The sequence below is a fragment of the Drosophila virilis genome, chromosome 2, assembly GCF_030788295.1.
Source record: "Drosophila virilis strain 15010-1051.87 chromosome 2, Dvir_AGI_RSII-ME, whole genome shotgun sequence".
Taxonomy (NCBI): Eukaryota; Metazoa; Arthropoda; class Insecta; order Diptera; family Drosophilidae; genus Drosophila; species Drosophila virilis.
The window spans coordinates 16,202,668-16,224,964 of NC_091544.1; the positions used below are offsets into that span (position 1 = coordinate 16,202,668).

A 22,297-nucleotide genomic window follows, 5' to 3' on the forward strand; every position below is an offset into this window, starting at 1 on the left:
TGTGTTTGTAAGTCTACACATACACAAACCCACACAATGCAGTTCATGGGCTGCTCTTGGAACGAAATGTACAAAATGTAGCAGCTTTTTTGCGGCTCGTTAAGTTGGTCTGATGCCATTTGGTTTATGTTCCTCAATTTATGAATACCCCTATCCATACGAAAACTTGTAACTGGATTTTATGCATAACCAGATATTGTAAAAGAATTATCGTACGTATTCTAGAGACAGCCGTAGTCGATGCTCTCTGCATGTCTATTGCATATATTAATTGGGCTTCAACTCAAATTTTCAACTTACATGTTAACTATTAAACAAATATTTTGAATAATCCCTACTTTTTAGAAATGGATGACCCAGTTAGATAGAAGTACTTCGACTTTGTAAATCAGTTCATATAGATATATACATTCAGCCTATCCAAGAAACTTGTAACATTGCACGACCTTTGCATTACTCAGTATGATTATAAAAGAATATGTACGGTCTGTAAATATTCCGTAATTTTTAAAAAATATATATATTAGAAAATATAATTTATATTATATTATATACAAAACTTTACCAAAAATATTAATTCTTTATTACGTCTAAAAAATAAACGCCGAGATCAGATTAAAAGTTAAAAGTAAGAACTAGAGATATTATATCTCCAACGGTTTAAGTTCCAGTAGCATAATATCTGTTATAATTATGTTTATTGTCATACCTTCGAGGTCAAATCGTCCGCTTTTATTAAACTAATGATATTCTTGAACTATACCACACATGGCTTTAAGCTGGCTAATTAATAGATAGTACCGGATGGTTTTCGAAAACTGAATATTGAGAATCAATTTGATATGCCAAACACAATTGACACCACAGTTGACGGCATCCGCATCGATTGGGCATTACCGTGCAGAAATTGAAAATTGTCATTGTGTTCTAAATTGACTGTTGATTTGGTCCACTTAAGCCGCAAACGGGTTCGGCCACGGCGATATGGCCGTGCAGCTAAACTCTGACAGTGGCTATAAAACTGTCGCGTTGATTGCCAAACAGCATCAGTCAGTGACAAGTCGACAAGTCAACAAACGGCAGAAAAACAAAACCACATCAAATCAATATGAAATTCCTCATCTGTTTGGCTCTGTGCATTGCGACCGCTCAGGCTGGCATATTGGCTGCACCGGTTGCCAGCTATGCCGCAGTGGCGCCCGTTGCCACCTACTCGGCCGTAACGCCCGTCAGATATTCCACCTATGCTGCCGTGGCTCCCATCTACAGGACACCTGTGACCACTTATGCCGCTGCGCCAGTCTACACGGCTCCCATTACCGGCTATGCTGCAGCGGCTGTAGCCAGTCCCTTCTGGAAAAAGTAGTAAATGTTAATGGTAATACATGGCCCGATATTTGGTTCACTTGAGAAATGAAATACATAAATAAAAATAAACCATAAACCGAATCTTGGCTGTCTTTCAAGCATTTCAGTTTGCGTGTGCCTGCCTTTACTTAACTCAATTGATGTTAGCTTATTTTCTTTATAGCTAAACGTTTCTCTTGCCGTTTCCGTTTCCGCGCGCACAAACAAACATGCCCATGCACACACAGACACACAATCACACACACACATCTACACACGCCCACACCCACGCCCTAATAGCCGACTGTATGACTGTCTGGCATATCCCGGTCATGTTATTCCTTGCGTTTTACGTGCTCATTATCTGTGCTTCCGAATAATTAGATTCAATTACCCACTCGACTGTCTTCCATTGTCAGCAGCCGGTTGCCATAATTTATCCTCTTTCCTCCGTTTTGTTGTCGGCATTAAAATATGCTCACCTCGACACAGTTTTATGCACACGGACCACGTATCCTGCGGTAACTGCTTAATACACGAATCTATCAATTTATCTGGCATCTCTTTAAAATCATTTCTCAAAGCAGGCACGGGCGGCAGATTAAAGAGATATTAACACTCATCAGTAAGTCAATTGCCTGTTAAATGCTCAAGGATATTCATCAAGCTTCGGCAGGCATTTGACTCTCACGTTGCCATAGATATTGAGCCTTGGACAGGTTGGCTCTGGCATTTCGTCGACCTCCCACTCGAGTGCCACTTATTTATCATTTGTATCCTCTTATTCATCTTGTTGCAGCAACAACTTGAACATGGGATTATGTTTAATGATGCTCATTTGTCTGTTTAGAGGAAAAAGGAATAGGTTAAGAGGCTTTAAGATGCTACAAAATGAATTTATTTCCTGTACAAAGCAGCAAATCAAAAAGACTTTATTAGTAAAGTCTGATTAAATTTCAGATTATCTGAAAATCTTTAAATGTATAATAAATTATAGAACTGGCAAAGTGTGAGACTTTTATCTATAACAAAATCTTTAACTTAAACTTCAAGATACTTTAAGATTATGGGTAATTCCGAACACTTTACCGAAATCAATAAATATATTGTCGATTCTACTCTTTGAGATTGTGCATTTAGATTTAAGAGAATAGAAAACTTATAAGCTCGAATTGATTTCTATGCTTGTATACCTATTATCGAAACCAACTCTCTAAATCGAGTAATATCAGATTATGAGCCCAATCGCAGATTTTGGTAATTTTTGAAGATAAAATTTGATTTGCACATAAGTTTACGCATTGAAAAGAAAAATGTATTTATTTAGAAAAATGTTACCACATCTGTGAAAATTGTATTTTATAATAAGATTATTATGATTCCTAAATTTCGTAAAGAAAACACAAAATTCCACAAAATTACGTATATTTTTTTTTTTTGTGTATTTTGGAGTATTCTTCTTTAATTTGCTTTGCATTCTTAAGTAAAACTTTTATTTAAAATCACACTTTAAATGAATTGCCTCTTGCTCTTAAGGGTTACGTAGTATAAACTTCTAACAAAATTAATTCTATCTTTATATTTATATTTATATATATAGATGTATGTATATATGTAGGTATAGCAATGCGTGTATTATATCTTCAATTACAATGTTAAACAACTTACAAATTAATATCACTATAAATGCACAAAGATTATATAATTGTTATTTTAGACAAACGTTGTGAGCTGGGATTGTGTGAGATTGAACTGGGGGACGGTTTGAACAAAGTGAATGTGCCATAAGGAAAGTGTAATTAAAATTCGGTATGAAAACTGTTAGCCGTATCGATCATCTTTGATTGCAAAAATATCTCAGCATTGTCAGTCATCTGTACAGAAATCAAAATGTTATTGTGATTAGAGAAACCCCCCTGTAGGGCCTTTGGCGCACTTACCTCCTTAAGTGTTAGCAATTCGTCCTTGTTCTCATCGCATAAGCTGAACAACGTAGCCGCCTCCTGGAGTGCATAGCGCGGTGTCTTCGGATTGACATAGTTCAGGAGCTCACCACGATCGGCTTTGCCATCGTGATTCTTATCGATAATGCGCTTGAACTCCTCGCGACGCTCTACTAGGGTTTTGGATATAAGGGACTTGCGCAGCAAGTCCTCATCGTCATCCACATTCAGTTCGGAGAACTCCTCCAGCGTGAGCTGATCGTCGCCGTCCTGATCGAACTGACGCAACAGATCATCCACCAGTTCCAGCAAATTGGATACACTCGATTCCGGATGCCTGAAGCTCAAATACTCATCAATTGTCAATGTAAATAAATCCGTTCGTGCCGCCTCCGTCCAGCGTGCCTTATCTCGCATCATATCCTCGCGCGCCTTGCGATTCAGCGAGGTGTGCCTGATCTCATCGTGCTCATCAATGTCAGCATCCGTCATGCCATGTTCGCGCAAAAAGAAACGATGATATTCATCCCAGGTGATTAGCCCATCGGCAGGTGCAATGTCTACGCGCCGAAATTCCCTAGCATTATTCATAATGGCAATGTCTATATGCTCGACAATCCGCTTATTTATATACTGTCCCAGCTCCTGTATGGACAGGTGCCCATCATGATTACGATCGGCTCTGAAAACAGACCAATCAAAGCAACATTTTCCATTATAGTAAGTCAAGCTGAGGGTATTATCATGTTGACAGATAATGTATATGATGCATTGAGAGCATAGCCTTGTCGTCTTATCTATAGTCCTATGCTTATTTCGGGAAATATATTCTCTATATAGTCAAGAAAACCACAAGAGCAAACCGCATGAGACCCACATGTCAAAAGATTCTACCGACTGGCATGCCCTAATGCAAGTAGTCAAAACTAATTTATCTGAAGTCAAATAGAGCATGGTGAAAGGATAATATAAAACAGATTTATGAAAGCGCTTGCCACCATAACATTAAACTCCAATTAAACTGACCGAAAAATGTTGTGATAATTACGTGCATGAAATTAATAGCCATCATTTGTGGCTTCTGCATTTAAATTTAATGTTAATACATTATTATGAGAATTGAGCCCTGCAAATGGCGAGTGCCATTTGGGGGGCAATTAAATTGTAGCTGCAACTGCCACAACATCAGTCGACGCGCGGGCCATTGTTATAAATTTTAATTGTGCGACTCCTTTGGTCTTTTGTCGCCGACAATTTGGTCATCCACATCGGGTCGCTGTTATCAACGCACGCGGCTCGTTAATGTCCCGCTCGAGCATTCCAATTAGGCCACTGCTGTCATTCCCCTTTTGCAAGGACATGCCATGCCTGTGCATTGATTTAGCACTGAGCAAAAGAACCGCGCGCCCGTCCACCCGAGAATGCCACAAACTTGCTGCGGAAGTTGAATGCAACATGCAGCAAAACTTCACTCGCATTCGCAAGTTTAACAGAATGGAAAACTTATACGGCTAAATAACTTGCAAACGAAGCACAGGCCTCATAACTTTGAAAACAGCGGGTGGTAACTATATCCTTGGCGGCGAAGATGTCTTTTGGTACTCGCGAAAATTTTGGAAGTATAACTTGGCTTTGTTGGCTCTGGTCTTAGGTGGGATAGGCAAAGAGAAACAGGTTGAATGGTGCCATAATACTAGCAAGAGATTGTAACAATTGAATCGCACAAGATCGTTGCACTGCTATTGACGTGACCCTTTCTTGTTACTGCACCGGCCCAAACAACATAAAGTTATTGGCAAGATCTCTAAAGATAATTTTGGTTTGGCTAAGTTCCAAAAAAAAGGAGGCTGACGTTCGACCGGCACTATTAGCAAAATGGACGTAAGACCTCATGGGACTCTGTCGCTTATTATTCACGATTTAGACTCGCGCGCAACACATCTCTTTTGGTTCCACCAGGAGAAAGAGTGCTAGTTTCCGGAAATGTATATTTCTTTGTATTTTACATACCCATTAATGGTAAAGGATAGTAATAATAAGATAACTATCAATGAAAATATTACTTAATGGATTGAAAACAATTGAAATATATGGTTAAGTTCTTACCTACGAGCAAAGCGTAACTAAATCAAGTTTATGCTTCATACATATACATTATTACCTTCCTTAACAAAAATGCATTGCCTAGTTTGCGGCGCTTCGCTTTTAAAACTGTTAAGTGGTATTTTAGATCCACTCGCGTTTTCATTTACTCCCTCATGTGTTTCTTTTTTGCGCTCTTCTATCTGCCCTCTTTCTATCGCCCTCCCTCTCTATCTATACCCTTTTCTTTTCCACTATTATTTCCTATTCGCCTTATTAACGTAATTTTCCACTTCCTTCTTATGCAACATCCTTAAACGTTTTACTACCCAAGAAGATTTAATCACAAATGAAAGTGCAGTAGATATTATTTTGCTTGGTATTCAAGGACAGACTCACAAATACTGACTAGTTTGGCAAGTTAAAGCAACTATTTAAGTATTTAAGCGACTTAAATTTCTTTAATTTTCAGTCGGTTTCAAGTTGATTTTATTGTCAAAGAATTTCATGCAAACACAACATTAACACAATCCGATTCTAAGCGAACACGAGCCAAAGATCTCGTTTCGCTAAATCCTTGATGTTTCATAAAAACTATCCAACACTGGCAATTGGCAAGGAAAAAATCCGCAGGCTTATGCAAAATGCATTTTCGCCGAGTAACTAATCCCATGTCTTGCTGCTCGTCAGAAGGGCACCCAACTTACCAAAATGTACGACTAAGCAATACCCTGCACGTAATTATGATAGAAAATTGTTTGTTTTTTCGATACTTGAGCCAGAAGATAAGAAATAAAGCCGTTGGAAATTTCATTAAAATTGTATGAAATCAATAGGCTAATAATGACAAAAGACGAACATGTTGAAGAACATCTATACTCTTTATTGTCTCTACTGACTCTTCTCTTGTGACAGACATAGCCCTTGTTAGTCATTTTATGGAGACAGTAAAAGAAATGCAAAAATGTAAAAAACGCAGTTCAAATGAAAAACTTTTATGCCAAAGTATGCGTAGATGCGAAAATGCGAAAGGGCGCAAAAGCAAAAACGTTTCGTTTTTTCTGCGTTCTTGTTTTGTTTGTTTTTTGTTTCTAAAGGATTTGTACCGTCCGGACCCCCTGGGTCACCGTAACTCAAACTCCAAGCTGCCACAGACCGCAATGCACACACATTACGAACTGGCAAGAGGGCTCCGGGTTGGCAGGGTGAATAACAAAAGTTTTGCGGAAGGAAACTAACTTGAAATCGCTTTACTTTCCGGTTTATTTATTTTAGTTTCTAATGCCTCAACTATATGCTAATGAAACCACTGTGCGGTGCAGCCACCGCATTCGCATTCGCATTCGCATCCGCCTCCAAATTTGCTTCCCCAGGCGCCTACAACACAAATACAAACACAAACCCAACACTACAACAAACAAAATAATCCCTCAGATACGCATTGACAGTCCCATGGCAGCCATTTGCTGATTGTTTCACCGGTTAGTTAGATTCTAGTGTGGGCACAATCCTGACTCGCACCGCCCCCCTTTGAGTGCTTTAATAACTGACACCTGTTTGGGCAATCACATTCTCCACATTCCCAGCAAAAAGAAGACACCCCAACCAACAGCACACAGCTTAAGGGAGGACCTTTGTTATTCAGACATTCTAACACCCCGACACTTTTCTTAGAGGATAATCGCAATGTGCTGGGGAACGTAAATATAATTTGCCCGAAGACATTTTATACCAAGCGTTAAGTACTTAAGTTTATGAAATTTACAGAAGTATTTGCAGCAAATGGAGCTCAATAAGGAATGAAATGGGAAACCAATTATTTAGAGGATATTCTAGAGAATTTTCTTACATTCGAAAACATGATATTACAATTAATTGCATACAATACATTTTGTTCGCTGTGAGAATAGAATATTTTTTGTAATAACAAAATTTACGCAGGCTGTTAAAGAACATAAATGTTCCTTAGGCTGCATGTCACATCAAATGTTAAATATTAAAATGTTGAAAATGCGAAAATAACAATCACTAAAGGAACATTTCCACAGAATAGAAAATTATTTTGTTTTCCAAAATATTTTGAGCAAATTTAAAGTTCAATCTAAAAAAACAACCAAACAAAAAGCAAATCGTTTGAATTACTATAATAACAACAGAATATATGAGAAATTCTTTATCATGGGGCATCATTAAGCAGAAGCCTCTTCAATTAATTTTTGCCGCAGCAGAGCTTTATTTAAAGACTATTATCAAGGGAGCGCCTGCTATTTGCCTGACTACACATAATTGTAGCCCAGTGGGCAGCGGTAATCGTCATGAGAAGTAATTGTTATTAATTTTACTTACTAATTAGTCGCCATATATAATGATATATATAAGTATATATATATTTGTGCCCAATAGTTAAAATCGTGCGACTTCAGTTGCAATTTGTAAGCTGCTGTGCAATCGAGCGAATAAATGCCAGAAATTTCGGGCATTTGAGCAACTTAAAGTGCGGCAAGTAATTTGCGAATTGCTTAGTTGGAGACAGCAATCAAAATCGAGTAAAGATAAAGTTTACCGACAGCTGCGATATCTAAGCTGGCTCGCAAACTCAAATTTATTTTCTCACTTTTACGAACAACTTTTGCCCCTAGCCCAAATGTAGAAAGAGAAGACACAAATAAAATGTGGAAACTGCGAAAATATTTTTGATAAAAGCTTATTTCTATTCAATGAATATTAAAATAGAATTTTCGCATTGCTGTTGCCATGGCTATGAATCTGATTGCAGCTGCTCTCAATAAGGCCAACAATATGGCATTTATATTGCACGCCCTTGGTGACAATTCCACCAGGATGTGCATAAGCATGGCATTAACCTAATCAAAATTAATGATAGTTCAATCCGATTAAATGACGACAGCAACATGAAAATGAGGCGTGGCCCAGCTGCCATTTGTGGTGTGTTTGCATATTGCCCATATTAATAATTGATGGAGGATTAAATATACAATACACATAGTACGCATGGGAGGCCTCTGGCACGCCCACAAAACTGGGCAGCTGCTCTGAGTTGTTGTTACTGTGTTAAAAAAAAATGAAAAATTGCAATTTTATGAAATTTGCAGCATATTTCTGCGAGTAGCTCTTAAGCAATTAAGTTTGATTGTTGTCAATTAAATCAATCTGATTATTAAATGGTATCAAAAAGCTTTCAACAATTGTAATGCGCTTAAATAAAAGGCTTCCATTGAATATAATATATTACCATAGAAAAGCAACAACAACAATCGACATAAAGTTTGTTTGCCAGTTTTATTTGCGCTTGCTCCTCTAGTTGTCGCTGCATAGCCCATAGATATAAACTTTCTAATATATGTGTACAATTTCTATACCAAATGGCCGCAATAAAAGGATTAAATTTTTGCAGAACTTTAGCTCAATGAAAATTAAATTTTATGTTGGTGAATTTTTCTGTTAAGCGAAATGGGAATCCTTCAAACGGCAATATTAAACCATAAAAAATGAAATATAAAAGTTGAAGGTGCTGCTACTCATACGCCTCGTTGCCCAAACGCTGTTTGGCTATATTTTCTCCCATTCATCAAGTTGTGATAAAGTTGTTCTTATGTTTTCAGATTTGATGCTGTAGGTGGAGTTTATGGGCTATTTTTAGCAAAAAAGCTTTGCTAAATTGACTAAAGGTCGAATATCAACAAAACCAATATTAAAAAGTTTAAAAAATATAATTCAAATTGTAGGCAGGCCCTTTCCACGCAGACGCTTTAATTGGGTCTGCAAAAGCGGGTTAAACGGACCGGATAAAATTAAAATTTCATTATGTTATCCATCAAACTTTGGAATGTGTAGACTTTGACTACGGCTGCTCTGTATACAAAAAAAAATATGTATATTGAGTTTCGGAGCCACACTGATTTATATAATTATTATTATATATTTATTTATTGTGTAAATATATAAATATTATTATCATTAGGATTTGTTTATTATAAAACAATTTTATTTTCAATAATAATTTGCACTTTTTACTTTATTGTATTCGTTTGTATCTTATTACCGTTTTATTATTATTAATTGTATTTTTGTACATTTATATTATTATTAGTGTTTATTATTATTATTATATTTTGATTTATATCGTTATTATAATTATTGAAAATTTGTGTGTATTATTATTTAATTATTTTAATTTTTATTTATTGTACTTTTTTTTGCGTCCTCTTTCTCTTTTTGGTATCGTCAGATAGATAGAAACAATCTAATAGAATAGAGCTGCCAATGATAGTCTATTAAAGTTATTATTATTTTTAATATACCCATACATATCTCATAAAATACTGTCTGCTATAATAATAAAATGTTTCGTTTCAGAGAGAAATAAACTATATATGTTCACACTAGTTTAATCGCAAGCGCTGCAACATCTAACCTAAAACATCGTTAATCATACGCCATGTTGGCAAAATCGCTTGTTATTAACTGCCTTCATAATTCTTGTGGTTCATCTAGCTATAAATTAGCTCCTAGTAGCAGTGGTATATAGAGAAATGCAGTTACTCAGATATATGCTAGCGTAGCATTTCACTGATTGCACAAGCAAACTTTAAGGATTTCTGTGTGCAGAATGTACATATAAAAAAATAGAGAAAATGCAGTGCATTTCGCCTTAAAGTTCACGTTTTCAAATTTTTATATTTTGAACAATTTGACACTGTCAGCACGTCCTGCACAGATTTTGCTCTAATCAATAATTATGATTGCCTCTCTTTGCCCGCCTGTCCCTAACACAGGCTGTAATCCGATTATCCGGCATCCAATCAAAATCATTCAAAATAACAAATCGCATTTGGGGAACCCAAAAGCACCTTTATTCCCCAGCCCTGGACAAAGCATTCATCAAGTGCTGCTGCTGCTGCTGCTGCTGCTGCTGCTGCTGCTAACCCATGGCTCACTCGCTTGTTGCCATAAATTTCACAATTTGTCGTACACACAATTCAGGCACGCACTGTGATGGCCCCCATTTGTGGCCGCCCTGTCTCTCATTCTCCTCCGTTATCACCCCACTCTTTTCTACTCTATCTATTTAACTCCCACGTCGCCTGACATCCGCGCAGCGTGAACAATAGCCACGGGCAACAGCACAACGTTGTGCGTGAACAATGAAGGAGCCGCCAAACTAGCACCAAATTATCAGCCAAACAACCAGCGAAACCGTCGCTGGGTAGGGGATAGGGGATAGGGGATGTAGGGGGTGTGGGTGAACGCCCACTGGGCAAAGGACAAAGGCGTAACTTACCGCTTGAAAGCTTTTGCAAGTATTTGCTTCTCGTTCACATTGCTGGCCGTTAATATAACTGTTTCGGGCTGCGGCTGGGCTGATTTGCTAGTTACGCTTCCACTCCCACCGCCGCCTCCTCCTCCTCCTCCTCCTCCTCCTCCTCCTCCTCCTCCTCCTCCTCCACCTCCTCCTCTATTAGCAGCTATCGGCTGCACTTTTCCTTGTTGCTGCTGCTCTTTCGCCTGGGCATTACCCAAAACTAAATTGTTCCTCGTTAGCTGTGACTGCGATTGCGACTGTGACTGCGACTTCGCCCTTTGCTTATGCTCCACTTCTTGCTGTTGTTGTTGTTGTTGATGCTGCAGCTCCTTAGGTTGCTGCTGGTCGCGGCCATTCGGGCGCTCATTGGGCATTGACTTCGACTGAGCCTCAGCTTGGGCCTGGCTCTGTTCTACAGAGCTGTGTTGTTCCCGCTGCTGCTGCTGATGCTGCTGGTGCTGCTGCAGCTTCTGGCTGGTGCTGTGCAATATGAGGCCAATGAAAAACATATAAAACAAAATGGCGCACAATGTCGAGCAGCGCAGCCAGCGGAAGCTTTTGCTCAGCTTGTTAACGAAAGTCATTTTGTGGCCGCCACCGGACGTTCGTTTCGGTATTGGGCTGGCCTTGTGGCTGGCTCCACACTCGAGTCCCTCGACCGCACCCACTCCAAGCACAACCTGGAACGCAGCCTCACGCTGCGTGTAATTTGCACAAATTTTTCTTGCCGGCCGTTTCCGCTGCTCATCCGACGTGGCGAGCGGGGCTGATGGCTGATGGGTGTTGAGTGTTGGTTGCCTGCCTCTGGCTGGCTTCTGTTCGCTGTCGCCACGTTCGCTGGATTCACTGGCAATTGTTGTAATTGTTGTTGCAATTGTACATTAATTGACTTTTATGCTTCACAGGCAGCGCCACGATGTAACCAGTGTTGGCTATGCTATGTTGTTGGGTTACAACTTGACCACGCCCATACGCCCAAGATTCAGTTGTTAACCTCTAATACCAATTTGATGTGCTGTTCCTTGCCGCACGCTCCATTTCCATCCATTGCCCTCGAATGCAGTTTTACATGATTGTTACACGCGTTTCCATTATGCATGCCAGCTGCAGAACGAGAGTAAGAAATAGAGATAAAGTTATTTCATTTCACGCGAATAGCAACTAACTAAAGTTTAGTATTGGGAAAGAACTTACTATGCTTAATATTACAAAGCTGTACTTTATGCTTTTACTGGTATTTAAAACATTTATTCTTAATATTGAGGGCTTTACCCTTAACTAAGTAAATAAAAAACGGCTGGCTAACTTAAGAAAAAGAAAACTGTGTACCTTAAATAATTCTGAATTTTATTTTTAATAAAGCTTTTATAGGCATTTATACTTTCATCGTCTATTAATTAAAGCTTTTCGTGAAGAACCTATAAACGCAAATTTTTGTTCACGTTTTTCGCATTTATTACTTAAAACCAATCGGCTTTTAGATTAAACTTAAATTTCATCTTTACTACAACTAAGCTTCAAATAGTACTTAACGTCAATGAGTGAAAGCTTAAAAAACTACCCTCAAAGCTCTTAATGTAGTTTTCAAGCATTTCATCTCAAAAGTCATTTATTTATTAAACAACTTGCAGATTTCATTATCCATTAAAAGCTTACAATTACTTTTCTTGCCTTACCCCATTAATTGGGCCCGACTGTTTAGCCCATTGTGTTGCCTCCGGGCTCATCCATTAGCATGAAATTTACTGAAAATTTGTTTTGCCAAAATGAATGAGCCATGGGACAGTCATTAAAGAGGGCCACAATAATGACTGACATTACGATGAGTACTAAAAATCAGTCGTAAAACACATAAGATGGGACGCCTTCTTGGGGTCTTCTTAGGGGTAAATCTGAATCTTTTGGTTGTCAATTTACTGAAGCTGCATAGATAATGAACTTTCTTAACAAGGTGGACAGATAAGAGTTTGTACATAAATACAGAAATAAAAAGCAAGTACTACATAAAGATAATACGTATTAAAACTGTAAATCTGATGCGAAATATATAAATAAAGTCCAATTAATGTTCTCTTAGCAAGATACTTCGCACAAAGTAAACAAAGTATTTTTCTCTTAGAGTACACAATTTAGCCCCTATCTTGCAATAATTATTGCTTAATTGTCCAATCTTTTTCTTTGAGCGTTAGCTTTCGCACTTTCTTCCTAAAAAATTTTTTCTTATGTTTGGAATACAGGCTCCAATTTACTTGTGAAATACTAAAACCTTTTTTTGTGTTCACCTTCATGCAATATTTATGGCTTATTTAGTCATTTGCTTTGTGCTCCAGAATTCTCATACTTTCTCCTTTTGATACTTTGATTTACTATGCATTACTTATTGCTAAGCATGATTTTTCTTTTGCCCGGTTGAAAATTTGAGGGGAATCTCATTTGTACTTATTTATTTTTTTATTCTCCCATTGCCCCATTCGCAATATTTAATATTTATTGGCAAGCAATACGTAATAAATGCACCCACTTTCGATTTCATTAGCGCTACACGAACAATTTTTCACTCAATTTTGAGTTGGCTTAGTGGCTCAATTTATGCATTTGAATGTGTGCTTTCATTTTATGCTGCTATCTCTTTCCATTTACAATATCTGGTTTGTCTTTGTAACTGTTGTTGTTGCGGTTCTCTTTTAACGCTTTTGTTGCGCGCGGTTGACTTTTGTTTTCATTTCGCTTGGCTTCGTAACTTGTCGTCGCTATTGTTGTTGTTCTTTATTGGCTAGCAAAACCAGTTGAGTATCTTTTCATCTTTACTCATACAAATGCTCTTACAGATCTCACAAACCCACACACACACACACACACACACACACACACACACACGAGCGCTCACACCAGCAAAGAGTCGCAGCTGTTTGCCAGTTGTCGCTGTTGTTGTTATTACGTCTATTTTGCCTGTCTTTTATTAACTGTTCGTTTTGCTTTTGTTTTATGTCTTTGTGAACTCTCTTTGCTTATTAGCAGAAGTTGCAGCAGTTGGGTGCGAACGGGACAAAAGCTGAGTGCCAGTGCGAAAAGGTGGAGGCAAAAAGTTGGCAATAAATTTTTAATACAAATTTTTGCTCAGCTGCCGCGCAAAGCATATAACAAAAAATAAAAAATATATATGAAGCGAAGAAAACAGTGCTTAATGAATATACTTTATATCGCAAAATCTAATCCAATTAGCAAGTTTATAAGCTCTCGCCCTGCAGGCCTGCTGCAGCAGGCAGCAGCAGAAGCAGCTCTCACTTTTTTATCTACTCGAGTTGCTGTTCATTAAAAGTGTCCCTGATAAAATTTTACAGTGATTCATTTCGCGGGACACACACCCACTGCCCCTGTCGGCCAGCCCCCACCACGCCTACTTTGTCGTCCAGATAGTGTCAATTTCAATAAAAATTGATGATGAAGCAAAGTGCATGAAGCAAAAAATGCGTTAAACTTTATTGCTCAGTCCCGGAGCAACGAATGGGAAGGGGTGGGGGGGGTTGGCAGGAAGAGTGTCCCTTTAAACAAGTGGAAAGCGAAAAGGAAACGGACGAGCGCCTGCAGCAGCATCGATAAGCGCCCAGCTGGCGCAACTTTAAAGATTTGATTCACAAAGCTCTCGCCTCGTCTCGTCAATGTATCTTTATGTGGCTGGACATGAATTGGTAAAGTTAAGTCCAGCTCCATGTTCAAGCCATGGCGTTGATGCTTAAATGTTTGCTATGCTGTTGATAAATCTATGGATGCAGCAGCCACTGAGCAAAGAAATGAAGAAAAACTATTGCCCAGATAATCGATTGTTAAGATGATTGTCTTTACATTGGCAGCAAATGTTAAGTGTTTGTGTAAAAACTTGACTTGCGACAGAATTGAATGAATTTATATCACATTTTTCATCGGGAAGAACTTCCACATCTCTGACATCATTTAGAATTAGCAAAGGGTAAGTTGTTCGTCTAGAAGAACCAGCACAATTCTTCAAATTATTATTGTTATTCAATATATTAATAACCTAACTATCTTTTACACTTTTACTTTTAAGAATGCAAACGCTTAAAAATATTTTCAGTACATATGTTATGTATCTTAATAAGGCACAATTATCCCCAAGTTTAACCAGTAGAGAATTTATATAAGCATACATTTGTGGCATTTCTATAAAACTGTCTGTAAATGAAAATTAGCTAAATAATGTGAAATTGTAATAAAATTAAATCAATATGCCATTTACATGTTCTGGCCGCCACCGTCAAGTGCATATTATAAAAGCAATTTGAAGCAATATTAGTTATTGAATTTGCCAATTCTAATTAAAAATGAACTTTTTGTAACCATAAGCCGGAGGCCATCAATTCAAAAACATGCATGCAAATTTAATTAAAATTGCCCAGTAAAATATGACGTTTAAAATATTGCGCTCCACAACAGTTTGGAAACTCTGACATACCAGCCAGAAATTCACAAGAGTTTGATTATGATAGGCTTACGATGGGAAGGTGCAGCCCGATGGCGATAATGATGATAATAATAATAATGATGATGATGATGAAGATGATTATGAACATACATTGCTGATAATTTTAATTTAACTTTTTAATTGACTTGGGGTTTGCCCAGAACTTTTATCAAGCGCCCCAAAAAAGTATCCGAAAATAATTTCAATTAAGCAAAATTCCTTTAAAACAAGAAAAATGGTATTTAAGCACTTTAAATAGAAACAATTTACGTTTTATTGAATATATATAATATTAAATGGAGTTCGCATGGTAATCGTGCTGGGCAGATATTTGGCTTTGCAAAGCGCAAAATGGAAAACGTAATTGAATTTTACTTGAAGTGAATATCTTTCAGCTCTTTGCATTTCGTGCTCGTTGTAATCCGTTTGCCATTTTATAATCAACTTTTGAGCTGACCGCTCCTCGGCTCTGGGACGCACTGCACTCAATCAGAGAGTTCACATGAACCCAAACTAACCAGCAAAGAGCTAACCAAAACACCCGAAAAAGAGTACTGAGCACAGAACTGGACCACATGCAGCTAGCAAAAAACAAAAAAAAAAAAAAAAAGTTGTTGGCAAATAAGTTGATTTGTTTGCTGTTTGCATAGAATGAAAACCACGAAAAGCGCACTGCCATGCAAATTGCACACGGGCCAAAAAGATAGACGGATCCATGGCACCTGCAGCTGCAGCTGACCCTGACTGCCAGTTGAGAGCGCGAATCAACAGAGCGTTTAAAAAAGAAAGCTTGTTTGTGTTACGGCGAATACATGACGTATACGCAACGTAGTCCAACTCAGCGCAGCGCAATGCAACTAAAGCGTACACAAAATTACCATGGCAGCAGCAGGTGGGTGACTCCGGACCTGGTTGTAAAAATGACATAACACACTGCACAACCACACGCACACACACACGCATACACGCATAAAGGCTTTAACACACAAACTCATACACACATACATGCATGCAGCACGGGAAAGCCACATGAAACGCTCCTTAAAATAGAAGCGTGGCAAATGCACAACAAAACTTTGCGTACACTTCAAATGCAAAGCGTCATGCAAACAAACACTCACACAACACCCCACCCACACACGAACAAACACAGCAACAATGTGGGCAAGCTAATGGCATTTGCTCGGCGTTCAAATACCCTGTGCTGAGCAGAATAGAATTCATATTCAAGCACTGCCTATTACAAAAGTTTGTGTGCTTATTAATTTCGAACAATCAAATATTTATTCGTTTATTTATTGATTTTCATTTACTGTTAATAGTTTAAGATTTCAAAGTACAGTATAAAAAACACGAGCTCAAACTTTTATCATAAAAGTCACACAAAATTGAAAAATAAAAAGTTGAGAAGTTTTGAATTCACATCGAAAAGTTTTTAGAGAGGTTATCGGAGGAAAGAGAGGTTCGTTAGGAGAAAAGTTACAAAAAAAATGTTGTTCGAATAAAGCACAAGCTCGACATAAAAAAAAGTTGATGACACGTGCAAAATCAGAGCAGCACAAACACAAAAAAAAAAAAAACATTCATAAAAAATAAAAAAAAAAAATTGTTAGAAAACAAAAAAGGAAAGCAAAAAGACAAAGGCTAATACTTAATTTTTACTGGGCTATTATTATTATTCACAGGATAGTTTTTCATTTCGCCTGGCAAAATTACAAACTCTTTACTAGGATTTCCTGGGCAATTCATTTCTGAGATTCCGAAGCCTAACAAAGTTCAAAATATGACAAAACAAAACGTTAAGTATGTGAGGGCATACCCTTGTTACATAAAATGTACGGGGTATTAACAAACACCCTCGCCGTTGAGCTGCCATGTAAATGCATCTGACTGCAAGGAACGCTGTAGGTTAGATATTTGCACTTGTCAACCCCCGGCCCCCACTACTTATTTTATTTTGTTGTTGTTGTTGCTGCTGCTGTCGGAGCAATGTAGCAGCAACATCAGAACCAGCCCCCTGTCTACTCACTTACAACCCCCGCCCCCCGCCCAGCGTACAGTTCTGCAATTTTTTATATCATTTACACGTTGAATGTCATCCGCGCTGCAGTCGACACATTTCAATGTGCAGCTACATTCTACGGGAAGGGCAAGGGCAACGGATATTTGATGCGGAGCAACGTTTGGTGTCAACTGCGTGTGCGTTGCAACATTGCAAAGAGAATTGAATTACGAATTGAAATGTTGAGCATTTTTATTAAATATTGATTGTATTTTATATGCAATACACTAACAATTATTATATTTGTTTTTATTATTATTATTATTGTTATCATTATTATTATTATTTTTATTATTATTATTATTATTATTATTATTATTTTTATTATTATTATTATTATTATTATTATTATTATTATTATTTCGATTTCGAAAAAATTTAAGTTTTTATTAAAAAAAAAATTTACACACTCTGTTTTCACAAAGGTTCGATCTTTAAAGTTTGTGCTCAAATAAAAAATGTAATATTAGTTGAAAAAAAAATTAAAACTTATTCTGCATTCACATGGGTTTAATCTCAAAACAAAAATTGTAATTTAAAAGAAGCAATAAACACTTAGGAACAACTTTCCAAGTTAATACGTTGGTTTTTCAAAGACGAAATTAACTACATTTGCTTTAATTATGCAAGAGAAACATCAATTTACGTAATTTTTGGAGAACATTTTGACCAAAAGATGCCATCCATCATGTTGTTCAAATGCAAATAATTTGGCAGATACTTTTAGACAAGTTCTGGTCTATGTTTCCTTAGGCACAAATCAATCATTTTGGCATGTGCTAAAGTCGTTTACAAGTTGCAGCCACTGTTATTAACGAGCTATAGGGCTTAAAATTAATTAGTTGTTTATTTATAGTCTAAATTAGTTAAGATGTCCTTGAACATTAGGTGGGGAATTGTAAAGCTAAAGCAATTATCCTTACAGCATTTCTGTTTATCTCTGATAATTTCTTTTAGTTTGCCACACAATGCATGCAACGCGGCGTATGCGTAACATGCTGGGCATATGATTGAACAATTAGGCGTATGATTAATATCGATCACTGGCTTTTTGTCTGCTGTATTGTGGCCAATTGCCGAAGGCAATCAGAAACACATTATCATGCGCCCGCATATAAAGCAATTAATTGACGTGTGTTGCAATTACAATTTGTCCTGTTGCGGCCGCCACACCCGGTCCTCACAGCTGCAGTTTACACTTTGATTATGTTACTTGACCGTATTTGCAATGCGGCGACAAAAGGCCACAACGCAACCGGTTCTGCCCTCCTCTCTCTTTCCCCCAAGCCGCCACTCGCTGGCTTTCTTTGTGCCGTCTCTTTCTGTTGCAATCATGGCAATTGAATCATTTGGCCCAAACAGCGCATACATGATTTACGTCCGAACCAACAACAAACAGAGGCTGAGACATAAAAACTCAAAAACCTGGTCATGATTGTCGTTTTGCCAGTTTTTGTTGTTCGCAACGCCAGAGAAATACAAGAACTAATAATTATCTTCGGCACGCCGAACTTTAAATACCCTATTGCAGATACATGGCCTAGCCTTATTTCCGGCCGATTAATCATAGAGCAGCAATACTATATGCTCCGATTTGAAATAGCTTTAAATTAATTTGAGTATAAGAGGGAAGTTCGCAGTTGCTTGCGTTCAAGATATTTTGAGAAAAACAAACATTTTTCAGTAGAAAAAGTTAATTTCCGACCAATTTTTCCTAGAGAGCTAGATGATATATAATTCTGACGACGATAGAGTCTAGCTCTAAAAATGTGTAACAATTGAATGTTCAAGAGAGGATAATAATAATAAAGATCTGTGAAAATGAAAGAAATAAACAGACGGATTACTATATCGCACAAATCAAGAGTATATATACACACCTTACGCATTTTGTGACAAAATATGAATACCCTCTAAAAGCGTGGAAAAAGTAAAAGTGCGCACTTGGGGCTAACACAATAACAACAGCTCTTATGGCCGTACACACAAACACACTCACACATTCGCCAATGTTTGTCTGTGTGTATATGCGTATGTGTTTGTGCCGGCATTTAAACATAACAGATACTTGAGCTCTGACAGCCGACATGGAAATGTCAGGCCGCCGTACGGGCAAGTCAAGCCTCGTGCAGGGCACGGCAGCTGCAGACCTTCATGAATGAATGAATGTAACTACACACACACACACACACACACACACATATATATGCAGAGTAAACGTAAGTGTGTGTGTGTGTGTGTTGGTCTAACAATGGAGCATGCAGAAGTGCAACAAAATGCATGAATAAACAACAACTCAATTTGAATAAAACAACAAACAGCGCGCCGCTCACAGAAGTCAGTGCGGTATTTCATCAGGCATACGCAGCAGTTTTGAATAAATCTACAAATCTACTACAATATGTAAGCCCCAAAGCGAAAACAAATGAGGAATTTTACATCAATTTGGAGTTACAGCAAATGCCTGCTTGTAGCCAAATGCATTTCATTTATTTTTATGACCCGTACTCGAAAACAAAGATTTTTAAGGGGCTCAGATCGGGCTTAGCAGGGTGAATACTTATAAAGAGGTAGCCGGTAAAGAGGTATGCGCTTACGCGCATATATTATATTTAGTTTTTTTATTTAATCTATATAATATAATATTTAGCACTCATATATATGTACCTAGTCAATAGAAACAAGTGCGTCCTCTAACTGAAGACCCTTCGATCTCGGAGATGCTTAGATGTTAAGATGCTCTATACGGCTTGAGAGTTTGTAAAAAGAGAGTAAGGAATATATACTCTTGATCAGTTTTTTGCAGTAAAAACTTCCTGTTCCTTCAATATACTTTGTCAATAACTTGTTTTGCCATGGTCCTCAGCAACACCGGATAACCCTATCATAGAACCAAAGACCATATAAACTTGGCTTTTGCAGAGCGAAAAGCTAGTCGGCTGGCGTGTCGTTAAAAGTGCGAAAAGCCAGATGAAAGGCCAAACTAGAAAGTGGGCGTCGCGTTCAAGTGTATGCGCGTTACTTAACTTAGTGCATATATTGTCTTTTTATAAAGAACAACCTAATTGGCTGTTTTTCAGTAAAGCCCAGCAATAACGAGCTTTACTTCTCTAAAACTGTATGCTGAAAGAGTACAAAAGTACTTTAAAAAAATCAAGTTTCTTTTTTTGGTTGTCACCAATAAATATTAATTACTATTAATATAACTGGATATCTTCAATTTGCGTAACTCTTCATTTAACATATTCAAACATATTTATGCTTTTAATCTATGGCAAATATTTTTTATACATTCAGCAAAAATTTTCCATATAAATTATGTTTTCCACCACATTGAACAGAGTGCGCGTTTTATCAGTCATAATTTTTAAATTGGCGGATGTGACTATAAAACCTATTGACCCAAATCGAATTGACTTCTGCAGACATATTGACGACTTTCCCTGTAAGCTTCAGGTAGTACAAAATAACATTGTTAATAATCAAAAAGATTATAATGAGTAATAATGGAAATTGACTACATAATTGAATTTTTTCTGCTCCCACCTTTCTTTAATTTGAAATTTTGGTATTTTAATATTATAATTAAAACAAGTGTTTCGATGATACTTATAACTAAGAGGTTCTTCAAATTGTATTGATTAATTATTTATATAAATATATCAGAAAAGAAAAATAAACCTACGAAACTTTGTACAACTTTAAGTTTCTTTATGTTTTTTTTTTTTTTTAATCATTTACTTTAACACGTTTTTAACTTTGCTGTGAGTTCAATATATTTTGAGACTCATTTTGAAGTGCTCAAAAATGAGAAAAGCATTAAGATTCAGTGTTGGGAAACCCCAAAATTAAAACGCAAAATAAATGATGATAAATGATTGCTGCAATAGTCCAGGATATCTCAACTTTGGCATTTACTTTGCTAAATACTTATTATATTTTGCTCTTTTTATGGACACATTTAATTGATTTTCACTGTGACCCGCGTATTTGCACAGCCGACAAATGCAAATGAAATTGTGACGGCACTTGGAGTGCATCGCTGGCGGCGGGGAGAGGAGGGAGCGTGAGAAAGCAGAATAGCGGCGCAACAAGAACAATAAGTATATAGTTAGTAGTTAAACAAACTCGAAATTGACAAATACAAGGACACTTCTCTCACACACACACACACACACACACACACACATAGAGAAAGAGTTTGATGATGGCGGAAGGGGAGGCAGCCACCTGGCGCGGGTGGGGGTGCATTGCAACAGAAATGACAAACGTACTTTTGATAGACTTGTTGACGACAAGCTCTGGCACTTGGCAGCTGTCAGTTACAGGCAAAGCGAACGCCGTCTCTTGTAGTGTGTGTTTGTGTGTGGTTGTGCCCGTGTGTGCGTGCTGGCGCCCGCTTGCTAGCATGGCAATGTGGCAGAGCATGTGTGCGTGTTTGTGTACTACATGTGCAAGTAACGGACCAACGAACCCAGGCCTCAACTGAACCACATTTTTGTTGTTTTTGTTACAAAATTTTGTGTTATTTTCTTTTTTTTTTTTTTTTTGTTTTGCTTCATTTCGTCATTGTTGGCTTTAATATATAATGGACAAAAATCAATATGAATGATTTCTGGCCAATTGCCGCCAATATTAAATGTACCACAATCGCATATTATGGGGTTCAGCTTAGAAATTCCAGTTACATGTTTGTTGCAATTAATTTGTTGTTTACTATGCGCAGCGAGCGTGGTGTGGCAACAGCAATCTGCCCAATTACGAACAGCAACAATTACAAACAACAACAATAACAACAACAATTTCAAACAACTAGAAACAACAACTATAAAATTAACAGCAACACAGCCGTCCGTTATTGCACTCACTTTAGTTTGTTTTGTTTTTGTTTAAAGGCGCGCGTAGGAGTGAGACGAGATGACGAAATTTTTAACGTGCTCCGTTACTTGGGCTTCTTTTGCGACAGCACGTCCAACTCGCAGTAGCGACGATTACGTACTAACTTGACGTATGCATTTACGTACTGTGTTTTGGCCAACTGAAGCCGAAGCTAGTTGAGC

At 37.6% G+C, this 22,297-nt stretch overlaps 2 protein-coding genes across 2 annotated transcripts; one reads left to right on the forward strand and one right to left on the reverse strand.

Annotated features, from left to right (window-relative positions):
* The first annotated feature begins 1,060 nt into the window (after window positions 1-1,060).
* LOC6630143 (pupal cuticle protein G1A) lies at window positions 1,061-1,443 on the forward strand. The gene has a single exon (XM_002053590.3). The coding sequence runs from the start codon at window positions 1,109-1,111 to the stop codon at window positions 1,364-1,366; it is 258 nt and encodes an 85-aa protein (XP_002053626.1). The 5' UTR covers window positions 1,061-1,108; the 3' UTR covers window positions 1,367-1,443.
* Window positions 1,444-2,775: 1,332 nt separating this feature from the next.
* On the reverse strand, window positions 2,776-22,254 carry myd (stromal cell derived factor mayday). The gene is made up of 5 exons (XM_002053589.4): window positions 22,106-22,254; window positions 10,891-11,799; window positions 10,675-10,770; window positions 3,288-3,972; window positions 2,776-3,221 (listed from the first exon to the last, which is right to left on the reverse strand). The coding sequence occupies exons 2-5, from the start codon at window positions 11,277-11,279 to the stop codon at window positions 3,147-3,149; spliced, it is 1,245 nt and encodes a 414-aa protein (XP_002053625.2). The 5' UTR covers window positions 11,280-11,799; window positions 22,106-22,254; the 3' UTR covers window positions 2,776-3,146.
* Window positions 22,255-22,297: the final 43 nt, after the last annotated feature.